Here is an 18,964-nt window from a genome sequence, read left to right as displayed (position 1 = left end):
TGCCAGAAGGCTTTTGTTACTCTCAGAGACTGTGCTCTACACATGGATCAGCAGAGTAATTAAGGCAAAATCCTCCCTTTCCTTCCCATGAAACAAGAACTGGAGAATACCACGTGTGGGTAATGAGCTTTTATAAGGAAGAATTTACTGCTCTTCTCTTCCACCAGGTGACCCTGTGCTCCAACACGGTGATGGAATACTACCGGAAAATGCTGGTGGACCTGGTGGGCCTGGAGGGTGTTGGCAAGGAAGTGGCATCAGTGATCATCACAGCCAGGTACCAGCACTTCCCTGGCCTCTCCCAGCACACTGCCTGGCACAGGGTTTGCTGGCTGCAGCTCCCAAGGGAAGTGTTGTTTAATGTTCTCATGTTGTGACCAGCTGGACACGAGAACAGCAGTGCTTGGAAAGCAGCCTGTGGTGAAAAGCAGCCCTGCTCACAGCCCAGCACAGTCCTGGGCCTTTTTCTAGAGGGACCAGGAATGAAATCATTTATTGGCCTGGTTTTTGGTGCTTGAGCTGGAACAAATTTCCCGAGGACCTGCTCTCCTTCTTCCTGCAAGAGATGGAGCTGTGCTGGGTTGAGACCCCCCTGCTTTGGTTTGGGACACACCAAGCAGCCTGCTGAGAGTCAGGGTCTGGTTCTGTTCATGAGGGCACGTGACAGTGGGGAAGTGGCTCACAGCCAGAGTGGTGAGGGCAAGATCTTACGAGGGGAAAAGAGCCCTTGATGTGGCAAGTCAGCTCTAGTTTTTCTCCTTTCCTCTGCTTCCCATTTTGAGCTTGAATGTTTTCAGACTTAAACCAAAAGTTGCTCTTGCTGCAGCAGAATTCCATCCTGCCAGTTTAATGTCGAGAGGGATGCAGTTCCCTGGTGCTGCTCCCTCTCGCAGGCAGAGCCATGCAGTCAGTGCCTGGGCTGCAGTTTTGTCAAGCAAGTGCAACTGGGGACAGTCAGTGCATGAAGCTGTGGAGTGAAGGACCGAGGGAGCTGTAGGAGCTGGGAGGCGGTGATCACCCACTCTGTAGGGCAGGTGGTGTCCCATGCCCTCCAAAGCTGGGGCAAACAGCTGAGTTTTCAGGCAGGGCAACAGCCCCGTGGGAGAGAAGGGAGTCATTTTTACTGAGACACCGGAGTCGTGTGTTCCTTGAGCCTTAGTGAGCACTGATCCGTGTTGGGAATGCTCCCCCAGAGCTCATGGATCACCGGGACTGTTACAGGAGTCCTTGCAAGCCTTCTGGGCTAAAGGAGAGGCTGAGGCAGCTGTGGGACAAAGTAAGTGCTCTGCCTGGGGCACTTGGCAGCCTCTGGCTGCTGCCTCTCAGGGTTTGCCCCTCCTTGACAAGCCGTGTTGGAGTGGGAAGGCTTTGAAGGCAATTTCTCACTGCAGGGCTGTTAAATGTCTGTTTGACAGTGACAAATGGGTTATCTTTGGGGGTAAATGTTCTCTGTTCTCTCAGTATCTCTGATTCCCTTGGGGTCATCTCTTTGCCCAGATGTCTGGTTCCTGAGCTGCAAGTGTACCCCCAAATCATGTGCTGCAATAAGTGCCACCTGAAGGAGCCATACGAGAAGAAGTTCATCATCACCAATAAAACTCACCTTCCTGGCTGCTACGGGCTCATTCCCCAGGTTTGCCATTGCATCCACCTCCTCCTCTCAAATATTGCTGAGGAGATTATTAGGGGAAAAAAGGGTTTGGATAAGACCTTGCTGTTTTCTGTTCAGCCTTAAAAATCTGCTGAGAGCAGGATCCTACCTGAATGTAAACTTTAGGAGGCAGTTTAACCTCCTGAGGAAACAGTTTATGTTCTAGTCTTCAGGGTGTTCTCTGGTGGGAGATCTTAGAGGGTTGTGAAAAGCTGCTGCAGCCACAGACACCAACAGCTGTGCTGGCAGCCTCCTTGCAGGACCCCCTGAGAATGCTAAGCCTGCAATTCTTGCATCTTCTTTGGGCCTTTTACCTTTGTCCTGGGGATTTTGAAAAACGTGTGTGAGTTGCTGTGGCGGTGGATGTTAAGGAGTTTCAAGCTGAATTTGGAGGTCCCTCTGAAGCTGCATTTGATTGTGTCCCTTCTAGAAACGCAAGGAGGACTCTCCTGTGTTGTACTCCAGCCCCAAACCCTGTGGCATTGTCCAGCCTCGCAGCACTGCAGAGATTCCGGTTACAATCCAAGTGCAAACATTGGGCGATCATCGCACCAATGTTCTGATCGGCGTGTTTGGGGATGAAAGAAACCCACTGGTGAGTGCAAGGGGAGATGTGTGCCTTTGTGCAGCTCCTCCTGGCAGGGTGCAGAGTGTGCAGGGATTCTTCTGGGAAAAACAGGCACAGGCTGCTGTGGAGAAGGACAGAAGGGACTGGTGGCATGAAGAGCTTATGCCTTATAGGTGGTAATCTCAGTGTCTGACTCTGAATGTAGTTCCTAAGCTGGAATTGAGGATAATTTTAGTTAATTAATCTTTAAAATGCTAGTAACTTTGGAAATACCTGTTTTCAAATGTCATCTCTTTAAGCGCAAAAGAGGATGTCAGAAGACTTCTGGGAAGGTTGAGCTTTGTGGAAAAGAAAGGAAAGCTGGCATTTGAAGAGTAGTTGGAAGGATTTAAACTTACATTAAAACACATGGAAGTGATGATGGCAAATTCCCTGGATGGCACCAAGTATCTGACCCTGGGCCATTGTGACACTGCATGTAAATCAGTCAGCAGGAAGGACAGGCAGTGCAGGCTGTGCCAGGGAGCCTGAAGTTTGACACAACAGTTGCTTTCAACTATCAGGCTGCTTACCTTAAGCAGGAGGGTTTCTCCTCACCAGAATAACCAATTGTTTACCTGTCAGCCTGGTCTTAACTAGACATTTCTTGCAAAGCTTTTACCTTGGGCCAATCATTTGTATTTTGAAAGTTTCTCTTACCTTAATCCTTTTTAATTTGGAGGTGAATATGTAACTTTAATTTTTTTTCCCCAAAAGCCCAGCATTTCAGCTGGAGAGTGGTTAAATAATAAATAATAAATAATAAATAATAAATAACTTGAGTAGAGTTGAGCTGTTTAAGCTTTTTTAGGTTTCCCTGTTGTGGTTTGTTTTGGCTTTTTAAAAAATCTTTCTTTCCTGCTTCTTCCTGGAACAGAGAGCAGAATTCCTGAGCTCTGGAGAGCTGGCAGAAATCTATGGAACTCCAAAGAAGATAGACTTTGGCATGATCCCAGTGCTACAGCCGAGCTCACAAACTCTTACCCTCTTCAACACAGGTCTCGTCCCTGTAGACTTCAGGATCAAGATTGTAAGTACCTGTGGGGCTGTTTTCCAGGGAATTGACTGGTCAGTAGCAGCCAGGACTTTTTATGACTGGTTTTGATATGCAAGATTTCCATCTGGCCCATCTGGTGTGAGAGGTGGCAGGATACTCCAATATTCCATCGGAGCGAGGCAAGAGGATCCTGGCTCTGGAGTGGTTTTAGCTGGGGCCCTCAGTGAAATCAGGTGCAGAGATGTTGGAGCAGAAACAAGTCTGGATTGTGGTGACAGGTCCTCCCTTCACTTTCTGGAAGGTCTTCAGATGTGCGTGTGACATTTTTGGAGCTCTGAGATCAGAGAAACCTGTGTTCCTTTGCTCCCCAGAGAGCCTGGATTTCCCTATGGTTTCCCTGTCCCAGCTGCATTTGCTTTGTGCCCAAGTGCTGTTTGTAGTGGAGAGCAGGGTGTGAGCTCTGTCCTCAGACTGCAATTGTCACAGCTCCTGTGGCTCAAGCCAGTTGGGCTGTGCACACGAAGATGTGTGGGGGTTGTGCACCCCCCCAGCCTGTGATCTTTGTGCTGTTGAAGAGCATCTTTGGGGAGCAGCTGCAGAGAAAGGCTGTTTTCATATGTGGAGGTTGCACAGGGCAGAAGGAGCTGGGGCTGCTCCCCTGGCAGGGAGAGCAGGGCTGGCACAGCCAGGAAGGGCTTGTAGGCTGGGGCTGGGGCTGGCTGGGTTGTCTGCTGGAGGGGGAGATCTGGGAGGGGCTTGAGGTTTGTTTTTCTTCATGCTGGATGTGCTGAACTTGTGGAGCTGCTTCAAACCTGATCCTATGGCCTTGTTTGTGTTTGTGGCTAAAGCATCAGGCCATGTGGGAGAGTCCAGCCACAGCCTCCTGGGCCAAGGAGGAGGGCTGTGAAGTTGAACTTGCTGCTTTTCCAGCTCTTTGGGGGATAAATGCCACCTTCAAGTGAGGGGTTTTTCCAGGACAGCTTTCTCTAACTCCACAATGAAATTCTGCTTTCAGCCTTTGCAGGGAGGAGTGCATCTTGGCTGGGTGGGCCTGGCATGGAAATGATGGGTTTCACGTGCTCCTAGCAGGGCTGGGCCTGCAGAGCTGTGTCTGTACAGCTGTGCTGGTGCCAGACCTTTCCTCCCTGCTCTGAGCAGCTTCCAGCTCTCTTGCCCAATCCATGGAGTCCATGAGAAAGCAGATGACAAGAGTTCTTGGGAAGAGTGGGCCATGTGCACAGAGCACACATCATCCAGTTTCCTTTCTGCTTCTTGCTTTTCTACTCTGCTGTAACCATTTTGAGGTGGCTTTTCCAAAGCAGAGGGCACTGGGGCACCTCTCTACAGCTGATGGTCAGTGGGAAGTGAGGGCTTCAGTCCTTCAGGGGATCTTGAGAAGCACTGATGGCCTCTTGGGCAAGAACAGTTTGGTGTTGGGGTTGCAACTGGTATTGCAGTGATATTCTTCAGGATCTCAGCAGTGTCCTCCAGCTGTGTGGTTTCTGGAGTGGGATTTGAGCAGTCCTGGCTTCCTCTGGCCTTGAGCCTTTGTGAGAAGGCAGGAGAGAGAGAAAGCAGCTTTCCCTGGCACACACTCCAGAGCAAGAGTGGGGAAGGAACACTCTCCTGAGGATAAACATCCCTTGGATTGGGCAGAGCTGGGTTCATTAGGTGAGTCTATTAAAGGAGAGGAAAATACAGGTTGTATGAGCTCTGCTGTTATCTGAGACTGCAGCTCAAATTTAGGGAAATGAAGCCTTTATGATTTTTATCCTCCCCTCTTCAGTCTGTCCTTTTCTTATATCCCACAAGAGATCACGGTGCATGGTTTCCATCCTAAATGCATCTTCTGCTTGTCTTACAGGCTGATAAACCCCAGTGCTTTGTTCTTGAAACCCAAGAAGGAGTGATCCCCGCTAGGGGTGAGGTTCCTGTGACTGTCACAGCCATCCTGGATGACACTGGGCATTTTGCTGACTCCATCCAGCTCTTCATCGAGAACAGCTTTTGCTTCAGCTTCTTACTGAGGGCTATGGGCACTGGCACCACAATTGTCACAGACAAACCACTGGCCCCAGAGCTCAACTTGGGATACCAATTCAGGTAGGAGATCTCCCCACTCCCACCACTCCTCCTGGCTCAACAAGGAGCAGTTTTGCTGTAGTCCTTCAGGCAAGATCTTCTTCAGTGTTCCAATCCCTGAGTCCTTCCCTGAAGGCAGAGATTCCTTCAGAAACGTGTGGTGGCCAGTTGAGAGTTGTTAGATACCCTCAAAAGCCACTGGAAGGGAAACCAGTTGCTAAATGGCCACTGAATTGTCTTTAGTTGTAATACATTTATGTCCTCACTTGATCAAGCAGTGGTGTCACAGCTGCCCCAGAACAAAAGGTTCCCAAAAGGGCGCCCGGGTGAGGCGGTCCCTCCGTGGGGCTGAGGGACCAAGGGCAGATGGCCTCACAGCCTTCCCTTCTGAAATGGCACTTCCCAGGCAAGCAGGGCCTGGGAACAGAGAGACAGGAGGGCACCAACCCCCCCAGGAAGGCAGGAGCCCCCAGAGCAGTTCCAGGGCCAGATGGAAACTGCTGCTTTGTGTGGGGCCCGCAGTGCCACTGCCGCTTCCTCCTGCTGTTCCTGGGCCCTGCTGCTGCCCTGCTGTGCCCAGGGCCTCGATGGCTTTTTTGCTGCCAGCAGAGTTTGCAAAGTTCACTTCAAAACAGTTTCTAACTGCAAAATGAAGTTCTACAAATGGCTCTCAGTGCAAAACCAAAGCTGCTACCAAGGAGAGGGGCCCTGCTGCCCTGGTTTCCTCTCCTGGAGCAGGCAGACGATTTTTACCAGCTTGCTGGGATCGTGCAGAAGCTGCCTCTGAGCTGGCTTTTAGAAATGCCTGCAATCATCCCCCACACACAAGGTCCTCAAGGGCAGCATCTCAAAGATTCACGGACAGTGTGGGGCACAGAGCAATGCAAAATACAGTAACAGTACGAATCAGCCCAGAACAAACATTTTGGAGGAAAACACCAGGTCCTGTTAGTCTCACCTTGAAAATGCTACATTAGCATTAAAAGCAGATTTCTCTTTGCAATAATGACACCAGAAGGGCAGCTTATCAGACAGTTTCTGGCCCACATTAAGAGCTGGAAATGAAGACAGTCCCCAAGTTATGAACACCTCAGATGGCTCATCAGGAGCAATCTGATGAGCAGGGAAACAGCTGCTCCCACACCATTTTCCATCCTGGCTTCTCTTGTAGCCACCTTCCCAGTACTCACCAGTTCCAAGTAACAAACAGGGGCCACCATTTCCATCGGCTCTTCTGGAGCGTGGAATGCTACAGGCCAGCCAAGAGGAAGGGCCAGAGCGTCTCAGCCCTCAGCAGCCCCAAGGCCGAAGATGATTTCGAGAGCCGCAGTCGTACGAGCGCCGTGTTCGGGCTGGAGCCAGGCTCATGGCACCTGCAGCCAGGCCAGTCTGTGGCCATGGTGCTGCGAGGCTTCTCCCACATGCCACAGGTGAGGTCCCCACCAAGGGCTGAGCCTGGGGAGCCCTCACATCCCCTCCCCTGGCCTTGTTCCACAGTGCCTTGACATTTGCCTGGGGAAATGAGCAAGGCCCTTCAAGAAACTGCTTTAAGGCCGCACGTTTCTGTGGCAGCACCAGTTGCTTTCCTTGCTGGCCACCATCAGAGCAGCCAAGGCTTTATTGGGATTCCACAGCTACCAAAACCCAGTGCTGATCCCAAAGCAGGGCTGGAAGGAAATAATGCTCTTTTGGGGCAAACGGTGTTGCACGCTGAGTCAGCAAAGAAGGGCAGACAAATAAGTTACACTTAGACTAGGAGCACAAAAAGAAAGGGAATTCAACAAGTGCCAAGTGGTTTATCTGGGGTAAGCACAGATAAAACAAAAGCCATGTGAAGGGAGGGGAGTTCTCACAACTGCCTTTTGTGGGCATTGGGGTGCAGTGTTACAGACAACTGAGTGCAGAATAAATCAGCTGCATCACGGCAAGAAAAGGAGGCAGTGCCCACTGTAACTGTGTGGCAGGAATAGGGGCTGTGCTGGGTGCTGAGCCAGTGCAGGGCATTTGCTGGTGCCCTGCCACCCTCCACTGGTGACAAGTGACTCTTGCATTCAGGACGTGAGGGATTACATGAGGTGTGAAGCTGTCGTTGGCACAAGCGTGGTGACAAAGAAGATCATAGAAACCATCATTAGCTGCAAGTTCATAGATCCCTCTATAGAAGTATCAGCCAGAAAACTCTCTTTCCGGGTGGAGAAGGTAAGTCTCTGGATTGCATCCTGGCATTTAGCAGCATGGCTGAGGGGGGTGTGTCCTTGTGTTAAAGCCCCTCTTTGCTCTGCCTGAGGCACTTGGTCAAGTGAGTGAAGATGCTTTTAGAGATGAGACTGGTATTTAACTGCCCCAAAGTAAAACTGCAGTTACAGCTGCACTGCTGTGGGGATCATGGCCACTTGCAGAGAAATGCCAGTTTCTCTGCACACTGTAAAGGGAGGATTTTAAGGATCCTCCAAGGCACGATGATGTCTGTACACTGAAGCTGTAAGCAAGCTGGGGGGAAGAATGGAAATTTCTGTGAATTCCTCAGGCTAACGAAGAAAAACCCATCATCTCCTGTGTCTCTTTGCCTTCTCTGCTGTTGGCATGGATGCTTTAGGGTATAGCTATAAGGTATAGCTCTGTGCATTTCCCTAGGCCTCACCTGCTTCAAAAGGCCCCCAGACATCCTGCAGTGATGATAACACTGAGGCAGAGCAGGTGCCCTTTAGTCTCTGGATCCCAGTTCCAGCATCATCTTTCCCTCTCCTGCAAGTTGTCTGAAAAAGAGAATATGTTTCATGATTTGGTTTCTGTAGTGTCAGGCCTCTCCTTTGGCTCCCAGGCTTCCACTGAAGTACAGAATCCCTGGAACAGGCAGTTCAGATGTAATTAGAAGCCTTTCAGCTCTCCCTGATTCTGCCTGGGTTCTGCTCAATGCCACACACACCAACTGATTGATTGCATACTATGGCACAGCACCTGTTTGATATCAGTACATCCAGAAGCAGTTTCCCAAACTCTCTGGTTTCTCTAAACCATGCAGGAAGCCCAGCACAATGCACAGACAGGAAGGAAGAGCCTAGGCTGATCACAGCTTTGAGACCACACACACCTTGTCCCTGTAGCAGGGGCTGCAGGACACTTGTTGCAGACTAACTGCTTTTTTGAGGCTGCTAGAGCCAATAAGGTTGTAAGAAATGACAGCATGTGAGTGAAGATCATCCAGTGCTGTTCTGCCCAATAGAGAGACAAAACTGGACACAAATGGTCTGGATTCACTTTCTGCTTTAGGTCTTGTTCAAGCAGCCTCCTCCTCTCCTATTCCCTCATCTGTACATGGGAGTGGTGCCCTGTCCCCAGAGGATGCTGTGGTTTCTAAACATGACAAGCATCTGCTATAAAGAAACATCTCCTGGGAAAGTAGAAACAAATAGAAAGGATCAATAGAATGTGTGCACTTCTGGGGCTGAAAAATGTGAGATGCAACAGAAGCAGGAGGAGGTCTCTGGCTACTTGAGGCTGTTTTTCCTTGTTTCCATAGAAACCCAGTGATGTCCTAACTCTGCAGTACCAGCCTTTGGCTTTAACAAACACCTGCTCCCTGCCGCTCGACCTCGTGCTGGACGTGGAGCAGCCGTTCCTGGTGTGTGATGAGGACCAGCAGCCCCTCCCAGATGGCCAGGTGAGCAGCCCTGGACTCCTCCAGTGGGGCTGGAAGAGGAGGGATGTGCTGGTGCCTTTCTCTTGGGAGGTCCTTGAGTCAACAAGTTCACTGTGTAGCATCAGCAGCGGGCTGGCCTGAGCTGCATCAGCAGAGCTGCTGAAGGAATCAAAAGATTACCTGAATTGAGAAGTTCCATCCTGGCTTTAAGGCACAAGGAGGAGGGAGCAGGCAATTTGGTCTGGGCAAGCCATGCAGTAAAGGTGTCTCCTGGAAAGCATCCCAGCTCTCCAGCAGCCATCCCCTTGTATTGCTGCTGAGCACAGAAACGTGAGCCTGAGGGAATCCTGGACTGGACTGTGGTGCCTGCAGTCACACCCTTGCTATAAAGAAGTGAATGATGAACTGAGAAGCCCATGCTGGGGCCACACTTGGAGCATTTACTGTTTCATGCTGTCAGACCTTGGCATGTCATTAATTACTGTCCATCTCCTTGCAGCCTGTGAGAGTGGGTGTAGAGGAGACCTGCCATGTCTACATCGCATTTGACCCAGCTTACAAACTGGAGCTTCACAGCTGGAAAGAACAGAAGATTCTGAAGATAGACATGGTTAGGGACCATCCTTATGTGGAGTATATCGAGCTTTGGGGAGAAGTCCACTTCCCAAATCTCCGAATCCAGCCCAGCAGCCTGGAGTTTGGCTGCATCGTGGCTGGCACGGAAGCAGTGCGCTCTCTGAGGATGAGCAACTGCAGCCCCCTTCCTGTGGAGTACCACTGGGCATTGCAGGCAGACAGCCAGGTGCACAAGTTCAGGTATGTGCACCTTTGCCCTCTCCTCTTCTTCCTGCTGTCCTGTTTGTGCTTTGCAAAGAACAGAGCTGTTTGTCTAGGATCTGACAGACTGCTCTGACTTCTCCTTGTGCAAATAACACTGACCAGCTGTGCTCAGGCTGCATGCTCAGGGAATAGGTTTTCCACCAATTTGGTGCTGTGTAGCCCCCACAGTGGTTTCCCTTGGGATGGAAAGCTGGGGCCAAAGCTGCTTTCTCAGAGCTCTGTGGCCTGAGGCGATGTCCACCTTGATGAAGGGCTCCTAATCCCAGCTCCCACAGTGCTGCTGGAGGCCCTTTTGGGGGTGCCCTTTTGGCCCCTCTGCTTTGGGATGGGTCCTCTGTGCAGGAGCTGCTCTCTGCTCCTTGCCTTCCTCCCTTGCCTTGTGCTGGAGGATGCCCAGAAAGTCCCAACAGCAGAGAAAGAGCTACTCAGCACCTGGGCTGATGCAGAACATCTCGTTACCTTTCCTTCTTTTCTGAGACAACTCCTTTAGTGCCAGGGTGATTTCTTTCCCAAGGCTCAACTCTTGGTGGACACCTTGGATTCTTCACTCCCTTTTTTGGTGACACTTGTTACTCATTCTGACTTTTCCCCACTGCAACACGTCCCTTATGGGTTCTGTAGTGCTGGACAGCAGGACTTGTTCATCACACCATCTCCTGTCCCTGCCTCCCAGAGAGTTTCTATTTTAGAGTGAAAAATGCCATTGTCTGGGCACCATGGTCCTGGGAAGTTGCCTCAAACCATTGATTCAAACTAAAGGCATTGGAATAGATGATATGGGATCTCTTGGGGGTTATGATGAGAGATCCTCTCATCCAGAAATGAAACCCAGCCTTAGATAAGAAGCCACAAAGCTAAAGACAGTTATTCTTTGGGGAGCAGGTCATTATTGGCACTGAATGCCTGTCTGGGAATGGAGCATTCAGGCCGTGTTTGGCTGTAGGGGAGCTCTTGCAGCTCAGCAGGGTGACAGGCAGGCACAGCCCAACTGTGTCCTCACGTGGCATTAGAAACACAAGCAGAGTTACCCTGAGCACCTGCTTCAATCTAAAGTGGGGAATGTGACCTGAGCCAGCTGGGAGTGTTGGGAAATGCCAACCACCCCTGCCTGCACTGTCAGGGAAACATTCCTGATAAATACCTGGGAGAGCTGCAGAGTTTCTGGCATTGGGCATTGGCAGGGCTGTGCTGGCTCATCACTGCCTGGGTGTGCCCTTGGTGTCTCAAATCTCACTTTTTGCTCTCCTCCTTCCCTGTCTTTTCCTGTCCCCCTGTGCTTTTTGCATCCTCACAAGGTGTTAATCCCTGTCCTCTGTAGTTCCTCAATGCAAGCAGTTGCAGCTGCCTGCACCACTGCTACCTCAGTGTCATCCCTGGGCTGGTTTAGAACAGACCTGCTCCAGCCTGGATTGGGAAGGGCTGGATCAAACCATTCCTGAGTTCAGTGCACCAGCACCCAGCCAGGGGCTGCATCCTGACCAGGAGCTCCTCATGCAGGTGTCCCTCCCTCCCACTGCAGGTCCCTGCTCACAGTTATGTTTTTTTCCAGGTATGAACTTTGCCCACCTAAATTCAGACCCTCACCACCAAAGCTGAAGAGTACCTGCTTGAATTGCTCAGCATCTCAATGGAGCCACTGCAGTATTAAAAATGTGGAGGAGCCAGACACAGACCTGCAAGAACCACAGGATCTTGGCCAATCTTCAAGAGCAGAGGTAGATTTTGTTGTACACCCAGTGCTGTGTTGTCTCCCCAGCTTGCCACCACCAAGTCATGCTCATGCTGACCTCCCTTTTTGCTGCCCTGCTGGTTTGTGCCTTGAGAGTGGGCTGGGCAGCGGAGCCTGTGGATGGACATGGGCTGTGTGGGAGGGAGGAGCAGGAGAGTTTTCCTTGGAGAAGCCTGCTCAGATCCTACAGATCTAAGCTCAACACAGATCTGTGTTGAGCGTGGGATTTTTTGGCCTTGTTCTCTTCACAATGTAAGATGAGGCTTTCATCTGCATCATGATGCTAAGACCTCCAGCTTCCTTCCCAGAGCAAGCTGGGATGAGTCCTGATCTCCATGTACCCTCTTCCCAACCCTGCCAGACCACCTGTTTCCAGGTGTCTGCTTTCACCTGAGAACTGGTATTGCAGTGGTGGCCCTGAAGCTGTCTTCTAAAATGAGACTTTGCCAAGTGTCTCTCTCTTCCTCTCAGCATAGAAAATGGCTTGTTTTTCAGCTGCCAACATATATTCGTGGAAGGCATTACATCCCAGTGGGGCTGGCAGGATTCAGTCACTCCGTGGATGTACCATGGATTCCCCTCAAAGTGGAGAAGGTAAGAGGGAATCTGTCTCACTTCCACATTTTCAGTGTGGCAAGCAGGGCTGTAGCTGCCAGCCCCACTGGTGGCCCTCAGCATTGCCCACAGAGGGGCCTGGCATCCCTCCAGACCCATCACAAAGTGCTGCTGAAGCAACTGGTTATTGGAGAGGCCACGCAGGACATGCTGTAGGGAGGCCCAAGGACGCTGTGCAGCACCTGGGGAGGGCATTGCTCCCCCTGGACATCATCAGGTGGTCCGTAGGAAAGTTTTGCAGGAGCTTTTGCTGTAGCACCTTGAAAAAGCAGCGGATAAATCAGAGAGAGAGAGAGAGGGGAAAAGCCTCAGGAGTCAGATGAGCTGGGCTGGGGTCCTTCCCTGAGCTCCAAGAGCTCTCACTCTGCGTGTCCCGCTTTTCTAAAAGCAGTCATAAATGCTTTTTAAAGGCAAGTTGTGCATCAGAGAGAATTTCTACTGCCAGGAGACATCCCAGTTCACTTCAATGTAGTGTATTACTGCATTGATCCGTGAGTATGGGAGAAGATTTTCCTCATGGTGCCTCCACTGGTCAGTGGCATGGATACAGGATGAGATCAGGATGATTCTGGCTGTGTTGTTTGCGGAATAGATCCCTCTGGCTACAGCTGCACTTTGCTCCAAGGTGCTCTTGTGCATCCATTTCCATGCTCAGCACCTCAGTCTCTCCTGTTCTCCGTGCAGGTTTTCAGGATCCTGCCGCTGTCGGGTGTGCTGCAGCCGGGAGAGAGACAGGAGGTCTTCTTCACCTTCACTGGCCACCTCAACACCATGGCCCAAGTCACAGCGCTGTGCCACGTGGAGGGAGGCCCCACCTACGAGGTGAAGCTGACCGGGGAGGCCTCACGTGTCAGCTTCTCCCTGAGCGCCCGGGAGATCAACTGCGGCTCCCAGGTACCCCACGGGTCCCCGGGCACAGCTCCTCGCCTCGCTGCCTTCCTGCCCACCTCGCTCCAGGGCTCCCTTCCCAGCCCCTTTGTTGTCTCTGGGGCTTGGAAGTACAACCTTTGTGGGACACATCTGGCATCCAAGCTGTAAAATGGCCGTCTCCAACCCTCTCCAAAATGCTGGGAATACCTCTTGTTCAGGGGACTTAACACTGCCTCCTGAGGCACCGCAGGGGGATGCTCTGGACGTCCCTCTGCTGATCCACTCCAAAAGCCTGACCTCCAAGGAGATGCTCTTGTCGAACGCTCTTCTTAATCCATGCAATAATCAGGGGAAGATCTTGGGCTTCCAGTCACTATAGCTGGAGACACTGTCCCAGAATGATCCCCACTTCACTCTTTTTCAGTTGAAAGCCCACAGCTATTTCCAGCTGCTGGCCCTGTCGGTGTTGCTCTGTGTGACTCCCTTGTTGCCTGTATGCTGCTTGCCAATACTTGCATGCAGGTGCCTTTTCTTTTGGAGTGCCTCCGTGCTGTCTCTGTTTCTCCTGGCTGCTGGTGACCCTTCAGAGGGCCTGTGTCCCCACAATGAAATGTGTTCATTTATTACTGGCCCTCCCATGGTTGTTGCCACACCTCTGGGTGCTGCCAGAGCTCCCTGGTCCTGTGCAGGTGCCCTGTGCCTGGGGGTTCCCCGGGTTCCCAAGTGCCCCCATCTCCTCTCTGGTCCCTGCTCCCATCAGGTGTCTGCTTTCAAGGCCAGGAGAGAGGAAGGAGATTCCCAGCAGCAGGCCTGGCTCTGTAACTTCCCGCTCTCTGCCTTCTCTGCAGATGTTTAACGAAGTTCATCACAGCACGGTCATCCTGGCAAACACCAGCAAGATTAAATTCAACTGGGTGCTAGAACCCAGCACTGCAGACCAAGACCTGCCTGGTGTGTTTCTGGTCAAGCCCACCACTGTAAGTAGCACGAGTGACTGACCCCAGCCCTGTCAGGTGGCCCAGGAGAGTGTTAAAGGGACAAAAGAGGGGAAGGGGGAAAAGGGGGAAAAAGGTCCGAGGGGAAAACCCCAAACTCAGCCACGAGATAGAGAGGGCTGTAAGCAATTTCTTCTGGGGGCAGAGAAAGTCAAACCAGTGCTATTGAAAGTCAATAAAGCAAAAGGAACAGTGGTGGGTGCTTGGCTCGTGTGCTTAGCCATAGCCAGAGGCACACCAGTCAACACAACCACATCCATTATAGACCCTGGGTACTGCAACAGCCTAATACAAATTCACAAATGGTTACACATATTCAAATATTTTAACATAGTTCCTCCTCCATCCTGCCTTTTTGGAGCATGTACAGTTGCCCTAGTCCTGGTCATTTGGTACTTTTTGACACATTCAGCAGGTTCCCATTAACTTCATTGGTTAAATGTTAATATGACAGCAACTCTTCCCCAACACTGGTATCACCACAAAACATTTGCCTTAAAAAAATTCTGAACTTTAGCAAAAATTCTTTGACAAAAGCCAACATTATAAAACACACAGTATTTACTCTATCAACTGTGCAAGGCAACACTATAATGTATTTATCACAAAGGTGATGTGGTCTGATGGTTTCTTCTAGATAGAGAACCTGTCTTGTCAGCCTGTCTGTCCCCTGAGCCATCCCCCATCAAACACTCTGATGTATTCCCTTCCTCCTCTGCCATTCCTGCAGGGCTCCATTGCATGTGGCAGGAAGCAAGTGCTGAGATTCTCTTACATGCCAGGAGTACCAGGAGCCTTTAGCAGGACATACCAGCTTAAAGTGGGTGACCTGGAGCCGGAAAAGATCTGCCTGAAAGGAGAAGCGTCCTTTCCTATGATCAGTGTCAACCTGCCCTGGAACATCAAAGGTGGGCACTGCCTGTGTGCCCCCAGGAAGGGCCCCTCTGGTTTTGTTCCCTACCAAATGCCCACAGGGCAGCTCATGCCCACCTGCACCAAGCCTGGAGGGCTGCAGGACTCCCAGAGCCACTCAAGCAATCTGACTGCTTTGTGAGTCTTGAGCAGAGGATCCCATGTGGCCTTTGTCCCAGGAACCATCCTGCAGAGCTTGCCAGCACATCTGGCAGGGTCCTGAAGGATGATGGCTGGCCTGAAAGGCTTGGGAAAGCTGTAAGAGAGGCTGGCAGGGCTTCTGGCAGGGTTGGATTTGCGTGACATTGCAGGGGATGAGATGTTCCTCTGTGGGGAGGAAGATGGGTGGGAGCGAACGTGAGCATTCCGAGAGGAGCAGCAGCATCCGCTTTCCATAGATGGCTTGAGGGATTTCTTTCTGGAAGAAAGCAGTGTTTGGGAGCTAGGGACTTCCCAATTTAAGTGGGATTGGCACTTTGCTCACACTTCTCTTGGTGGATGTTTTCTTCCTTCAGGAAATGAGAAACGTGGAAAGCCACTACGGCTTGCAGAGCACAGGCAGCAATACAGTGAGACCCTGAAAATTCAGATCCCAGCAGCTCAGCCCTTAAAAAGTCCAGATGTGAAGACTGGGAAGCTGCAGCCCTGCATGCCTGGAGGCTCTGACATTGTAGTAAGAACAGCTGCAGCCCCGTTTGGCACATGCCACTGTCTCCATGTCGCCTGAGCCCCTTGCAGCCCACAGCAGTTTCCCGGTGCCCTGATGGCACTTGGGACCTCCCTGCCCACTTAGAACCATGTGTCACCTCAGCATTGCCCCTAGGGCTGCCACTCTGGCCATGGTCTCTCTGGGGGTTGGCTTGCACCAGCTTGTCAGACACCGAGCAGCCAGACAGGAGAACCCCACACCCCTCTCAACAAGAGCAGGGTGGGATCCTTTCTCAGGTGCAAACCTCGGGAAAGACCTTTGCTAACCAGACACTGTCTGTCTTCCGTTTCCTCAGGCAAACACTCGGCTGCAGATAAAGATGATCGAGAAGGCTGCTCTGGAGCTGCAGAAGAAGCTCACGTGCCATCCCCCAAAGACCGAGTTCCCTGACAAAAAGCTGTGCCAGAGCCTTGTCAAGTGAGTAGGGACTCCCATCCCCATCTCCAGGTGCCCCGTGGGGAACAGCCAGCAATGTCCCCTTCTCCTGAGAGCTCCTTGTTTCTGCAGAGCTGGGAATAGCCTGGACTGCAGTGAGGCTCTTGTCCCGGTGGCTGTGACACGCTGCGTGTGAGCAGCTGAGTGCCCTCCCTTCCCCAGCACCACGCTGAGCTTTGGACTCAGCTCCCCACAGCTGTGGGGTTCTGTCCCTAGAGCTGAGGGGACCCACTGCAGACCTTCAAGCCCTTCCAGACAGCATCAATTCTGTCCCTGCTGACTAGCTCTGAAAGAGACAATTCCCGGCTGATGTCTTGGTTCCAACTAACAGAGCACACTAAACAAAAGGAGGAGGGAACTGCACATGTCAGCAAACCCTTGAAAGCCCAAAATCAGATGGCTTGAATCCTGGTGGGGTGGCAGGGCTTATCTAATTAACTTGGTCTGTCCCTTTGCACCATCATGATGCAGCACAAGCAAGGGAGGCTTCAATTCAGGAAGATGCTCTGCAGAACAGATCAGGTGATCTGGCTGCAGAGCAGTGAAGATTTCCTGTGCAGGCAAATCTTATTGCTAGGCCCCAAAGCAATTTCAGGCTCAGGCTGTACACCAGCCTAAGTGGTTTCATTTAGTCCAGTGGAGGCCCAGTGGACTCACCTCTACTGGCTTTTCATGGCAGAGGAGCTGTGGACAGTTTCCATTTTAAACTAATTTTATTTCCAGGTACCATTAGTAGCTGATAAAACCTAGGACCTGCAATCCTCCTGACTTCCCAAAGTCATTGCCAGGTGGCCAGGCCATGGGTTTCACGGGCTTGAGCTGAGTTTTTGCAGCAGTGAATAAAGAAATAGCCACTTGATTTGTATCCTCCATCCACCTGGACATGGAGGCAGGCTGTGGTTTAAGGACTGTCCTTACTCCTCCTTGCAGAGTTGAGCTGCCCGAGTATGTCCTGGACATGGGCACTGTCCTGAAGGGTTTCACTGAGAGACGCACTCTGGAGATCACCAACCCTGGGCAGATCCCAGTGTCCTTCTGGGTCGATGCATCTGTCCTGCAGGACACAGGTAAGCAGTGCTGGAGACACTTCCTGTGGGCATGGAGGAGGTGTCTCACCCAGATTAGCTGAAGCCACTGAACTTGGGGAGGTTTTTCAGCTTTTTCTTCTCCCTGCCCCTGCTGGGAGCTTCAGAGGCAGAATCCTCCTGTCCAGCCATGCCCAGGGACCTGGCCTGCCTACAAGTGCCCTGACACTCCAGTGTGGGGGCCAGATGGGCTCATCACCCTGGTCACCTCTCAGCATCTTCTGCCCTTGGCTCCCACGAGCATCAAGTTTCTTTGGGCACTCTGTGGCCTTGTTTTGTGAACCAGTGGTGTCTGCTGTGTTTTGGAAGTGCTTTGTTTGGAGTTCACACTGTCACAGCACTTGTATTCAGCCTTTCTTGAGGAAACAGCCTGTGAGATCCTCTGGTGGATCAAAAGAGGCTTCCAGAAGAGGCCTTGAGGCAAGGCTGCACTTGCATCACACAGTGGCTCGCTGTGTCGAGGGGCGTTCAGGTGCACTCTGAGTTTTTGTCCAGGTCACAGCACAGCCTGGGGTTTTTCCCAGACCTCTCACCAGGACAGCTGTAAGGCCTTAACGTGCTTCTGACACATTGCTTGTGTTTCCTGTGTATCTCAGCTGCTTTGTTTTCATCTGTTCAAGGTTTCAGCATGGACCTGGGCCAGATGAAGAGTCTGCCCCACATGCACACCCTGAAGTTTGATGTGTGCTTTGAAAGTGCCCAGCAACCACAGGGTGACGTGGATGTGCTGCTGCCCATACAGGTACCACAGCTCTTGGGGCAGGCAGCAGGCTGGGCACAGCAGCAGATGTCACCTGCACCCTCTGCTGAATTCTCTGTCCTTCTACAGGTAACAAAAGGCCCCACGTCTCACATCCGCCTCCGTGCCACTGTCTTGGAACTGTCGCTCGACCTCTCCCAGAACACACTGCAGTTCCCCAATATCCTCGTTGGGCAGTGCCAGGTTGAGACAGTCCAGCTCTACAACGGGTTCCAAGTGCCCTGCAAATGGTTCATCACTGCCATCAAGCCTGTTACGAAGGTAAAGCACAGGCAGCACTGAACACACAACTTCTGGCTGGGTTTTCTTTGTGTCTCCTGCCCTTTCTGCTCCTGTGGCTGCCCGAGCACTTGGGTCTGTGGCGTGTTTGAAGAAGCTTCTGAGGGTGTAGATCAAGGCTGGTTTTCCTAGACCTGTTCCATTAGCTGCTGCTTTGCTTTTGTGCCATCTTCAGCCATTCCTCCTCCTCTGAGGACAGCAGTTCCCTCAGCCTGCCCTGTCTACAGGTTTTCCCTCCAGCTCTAGGCTTTGGGGCCACACTTGGTTTGGCTGTGGGTGCTGTCAGCGCTGTATCAGTGTCTCAGAGCACTACAGGAACTGAGGCTCTGTCCTCACAGGCTGAGGAGACCTCACCCCATTGGTTTCTGTGTCCAGAGCAATCAACTCAGATACATGACACCAGCCCAAGGTCAGAAGCAGCAGGCGCTGGAGGAAAGGCGCTGTCCCTTTGAAGTGACGCCCTCCAAAGGAACCCTTGATGCAGGAGCGTGGCAGAACTTGCAAATCCAGTTTGCACCCAAGGAGGAGGTGAGATTGGCAGCTGTCAGCCCAGGAGGCCTGTCAGGGCTATCTGGAAATGAGGGCCTGGTGCAGAGAGTGTGGGACGAGCTCTGCCTTCACAGGGGGCTTTCTGCAAGCGCCGTGCTCAGCGTGGCTCAGTTCAGCCCACAGAGCACTCCCGGGAGATGTGCTCTGAAATGCCCACAGGGAGCTTGCACAGAGAGCATCAGGGCTCTGTGGCTGCCTCTCGGCACAGG

General features: G+C 51.8%; 1 protein-coding gene across 2 annotated transcripts in view; it reads left to right on the top strand.

Moving 5' to 3' along the window:
- Positions 1-18,964, top strand: part of LOC147650806 (axonemal central pair apparatus protein HYDIN-like) — a 57,157-nt gene that overhangs the window by 19,362 nt on the left and 18,831 nt on the right. For both annotated transcript variants that reach the window (XM_086847717.1, XM_086847718.1), the window contains exons 15-34: positions 168-277; positions 1,498-1,633; positions 2,082-2,246; positions 3,136-3,288; positions 5,120-5,358; positions 6,509-6,767; positions 7,393-7,536; positions 8,858-8,998; positions 9,477-9,793; positions 11,367-11,532; positions 12,042-12,140; positions 12,846-13,055; positions 13,880-14,008; positions 14,757-14,934; positions 15,454-15,611; positions 15,943-16,064; positions 17,013-17,149; positions 17,788-17,909; positions 17,997-18,188; positions 18,582-18,734. In XM_086847717.1, coding sequence (XP_086703843.1) covers positions 168-277; positions 1,498-1,633; positions 2,082-2,246; positions 3,136-3,288; positions 5,120-5,358; positions 6,509-6,767; positions 7,393-7,536; positions 8,858-8,998; positions 9,477-9,793; positions 11,367-11,532; positions 12,042-12,140; positions 12,846-13,055; positions 13,880-14,008; positions 14,757-14,934; positions 15,454-15,611; positions 15,943-16,064; positions 17,013-17,149; positions 17,788-17,909; positions 17,997-18,188; positions 18,582-18,734 — 3,330 coding nt within the window. The remainder of the gene's footprint in view (positions 1-167; positions 278-1,497; positions 1,634-2,081; positions 2,247-3,135; positions 3,289-5,119; positions 5,359-6,508; positions 6,768-7,392; positions 7,537-8,857; positions 8,999-9,476; positions 9,794-11,366; positions 11,533-12,041; positions 12,141-12,845; positions 13,056-13,879; positions 14,009-14,756; positions 14,935-15,453; positions 15,612-15,942; positions 16,065-17,012; positions 17,150-17,787; positions 17,910-17,996; positions 18,189-18,581; positions 18,735-18,964) is intronic.

Source organism: Cyanistes caeruleus, chromosome 12 (assembly GCF_971803275.1).
Source record: "Cyanistes caeruleus chromosome 12, bCyaCae1.hap1.1, whole genome shotgun sequence".
In the NCBI taxonomy this organism is placed as follows: domain Eukaryota; kingdom Metazoa; phylum Chordata; class Aves; order Passeriformes; family Paridae; genus Cyanistes; species Cyanistes caeruleus.
The sequence above is the reverse complement of the archived record's forward strand: the minus strand, read 5'-3'. Positions and strand labels throughout refer to the sequence as shown.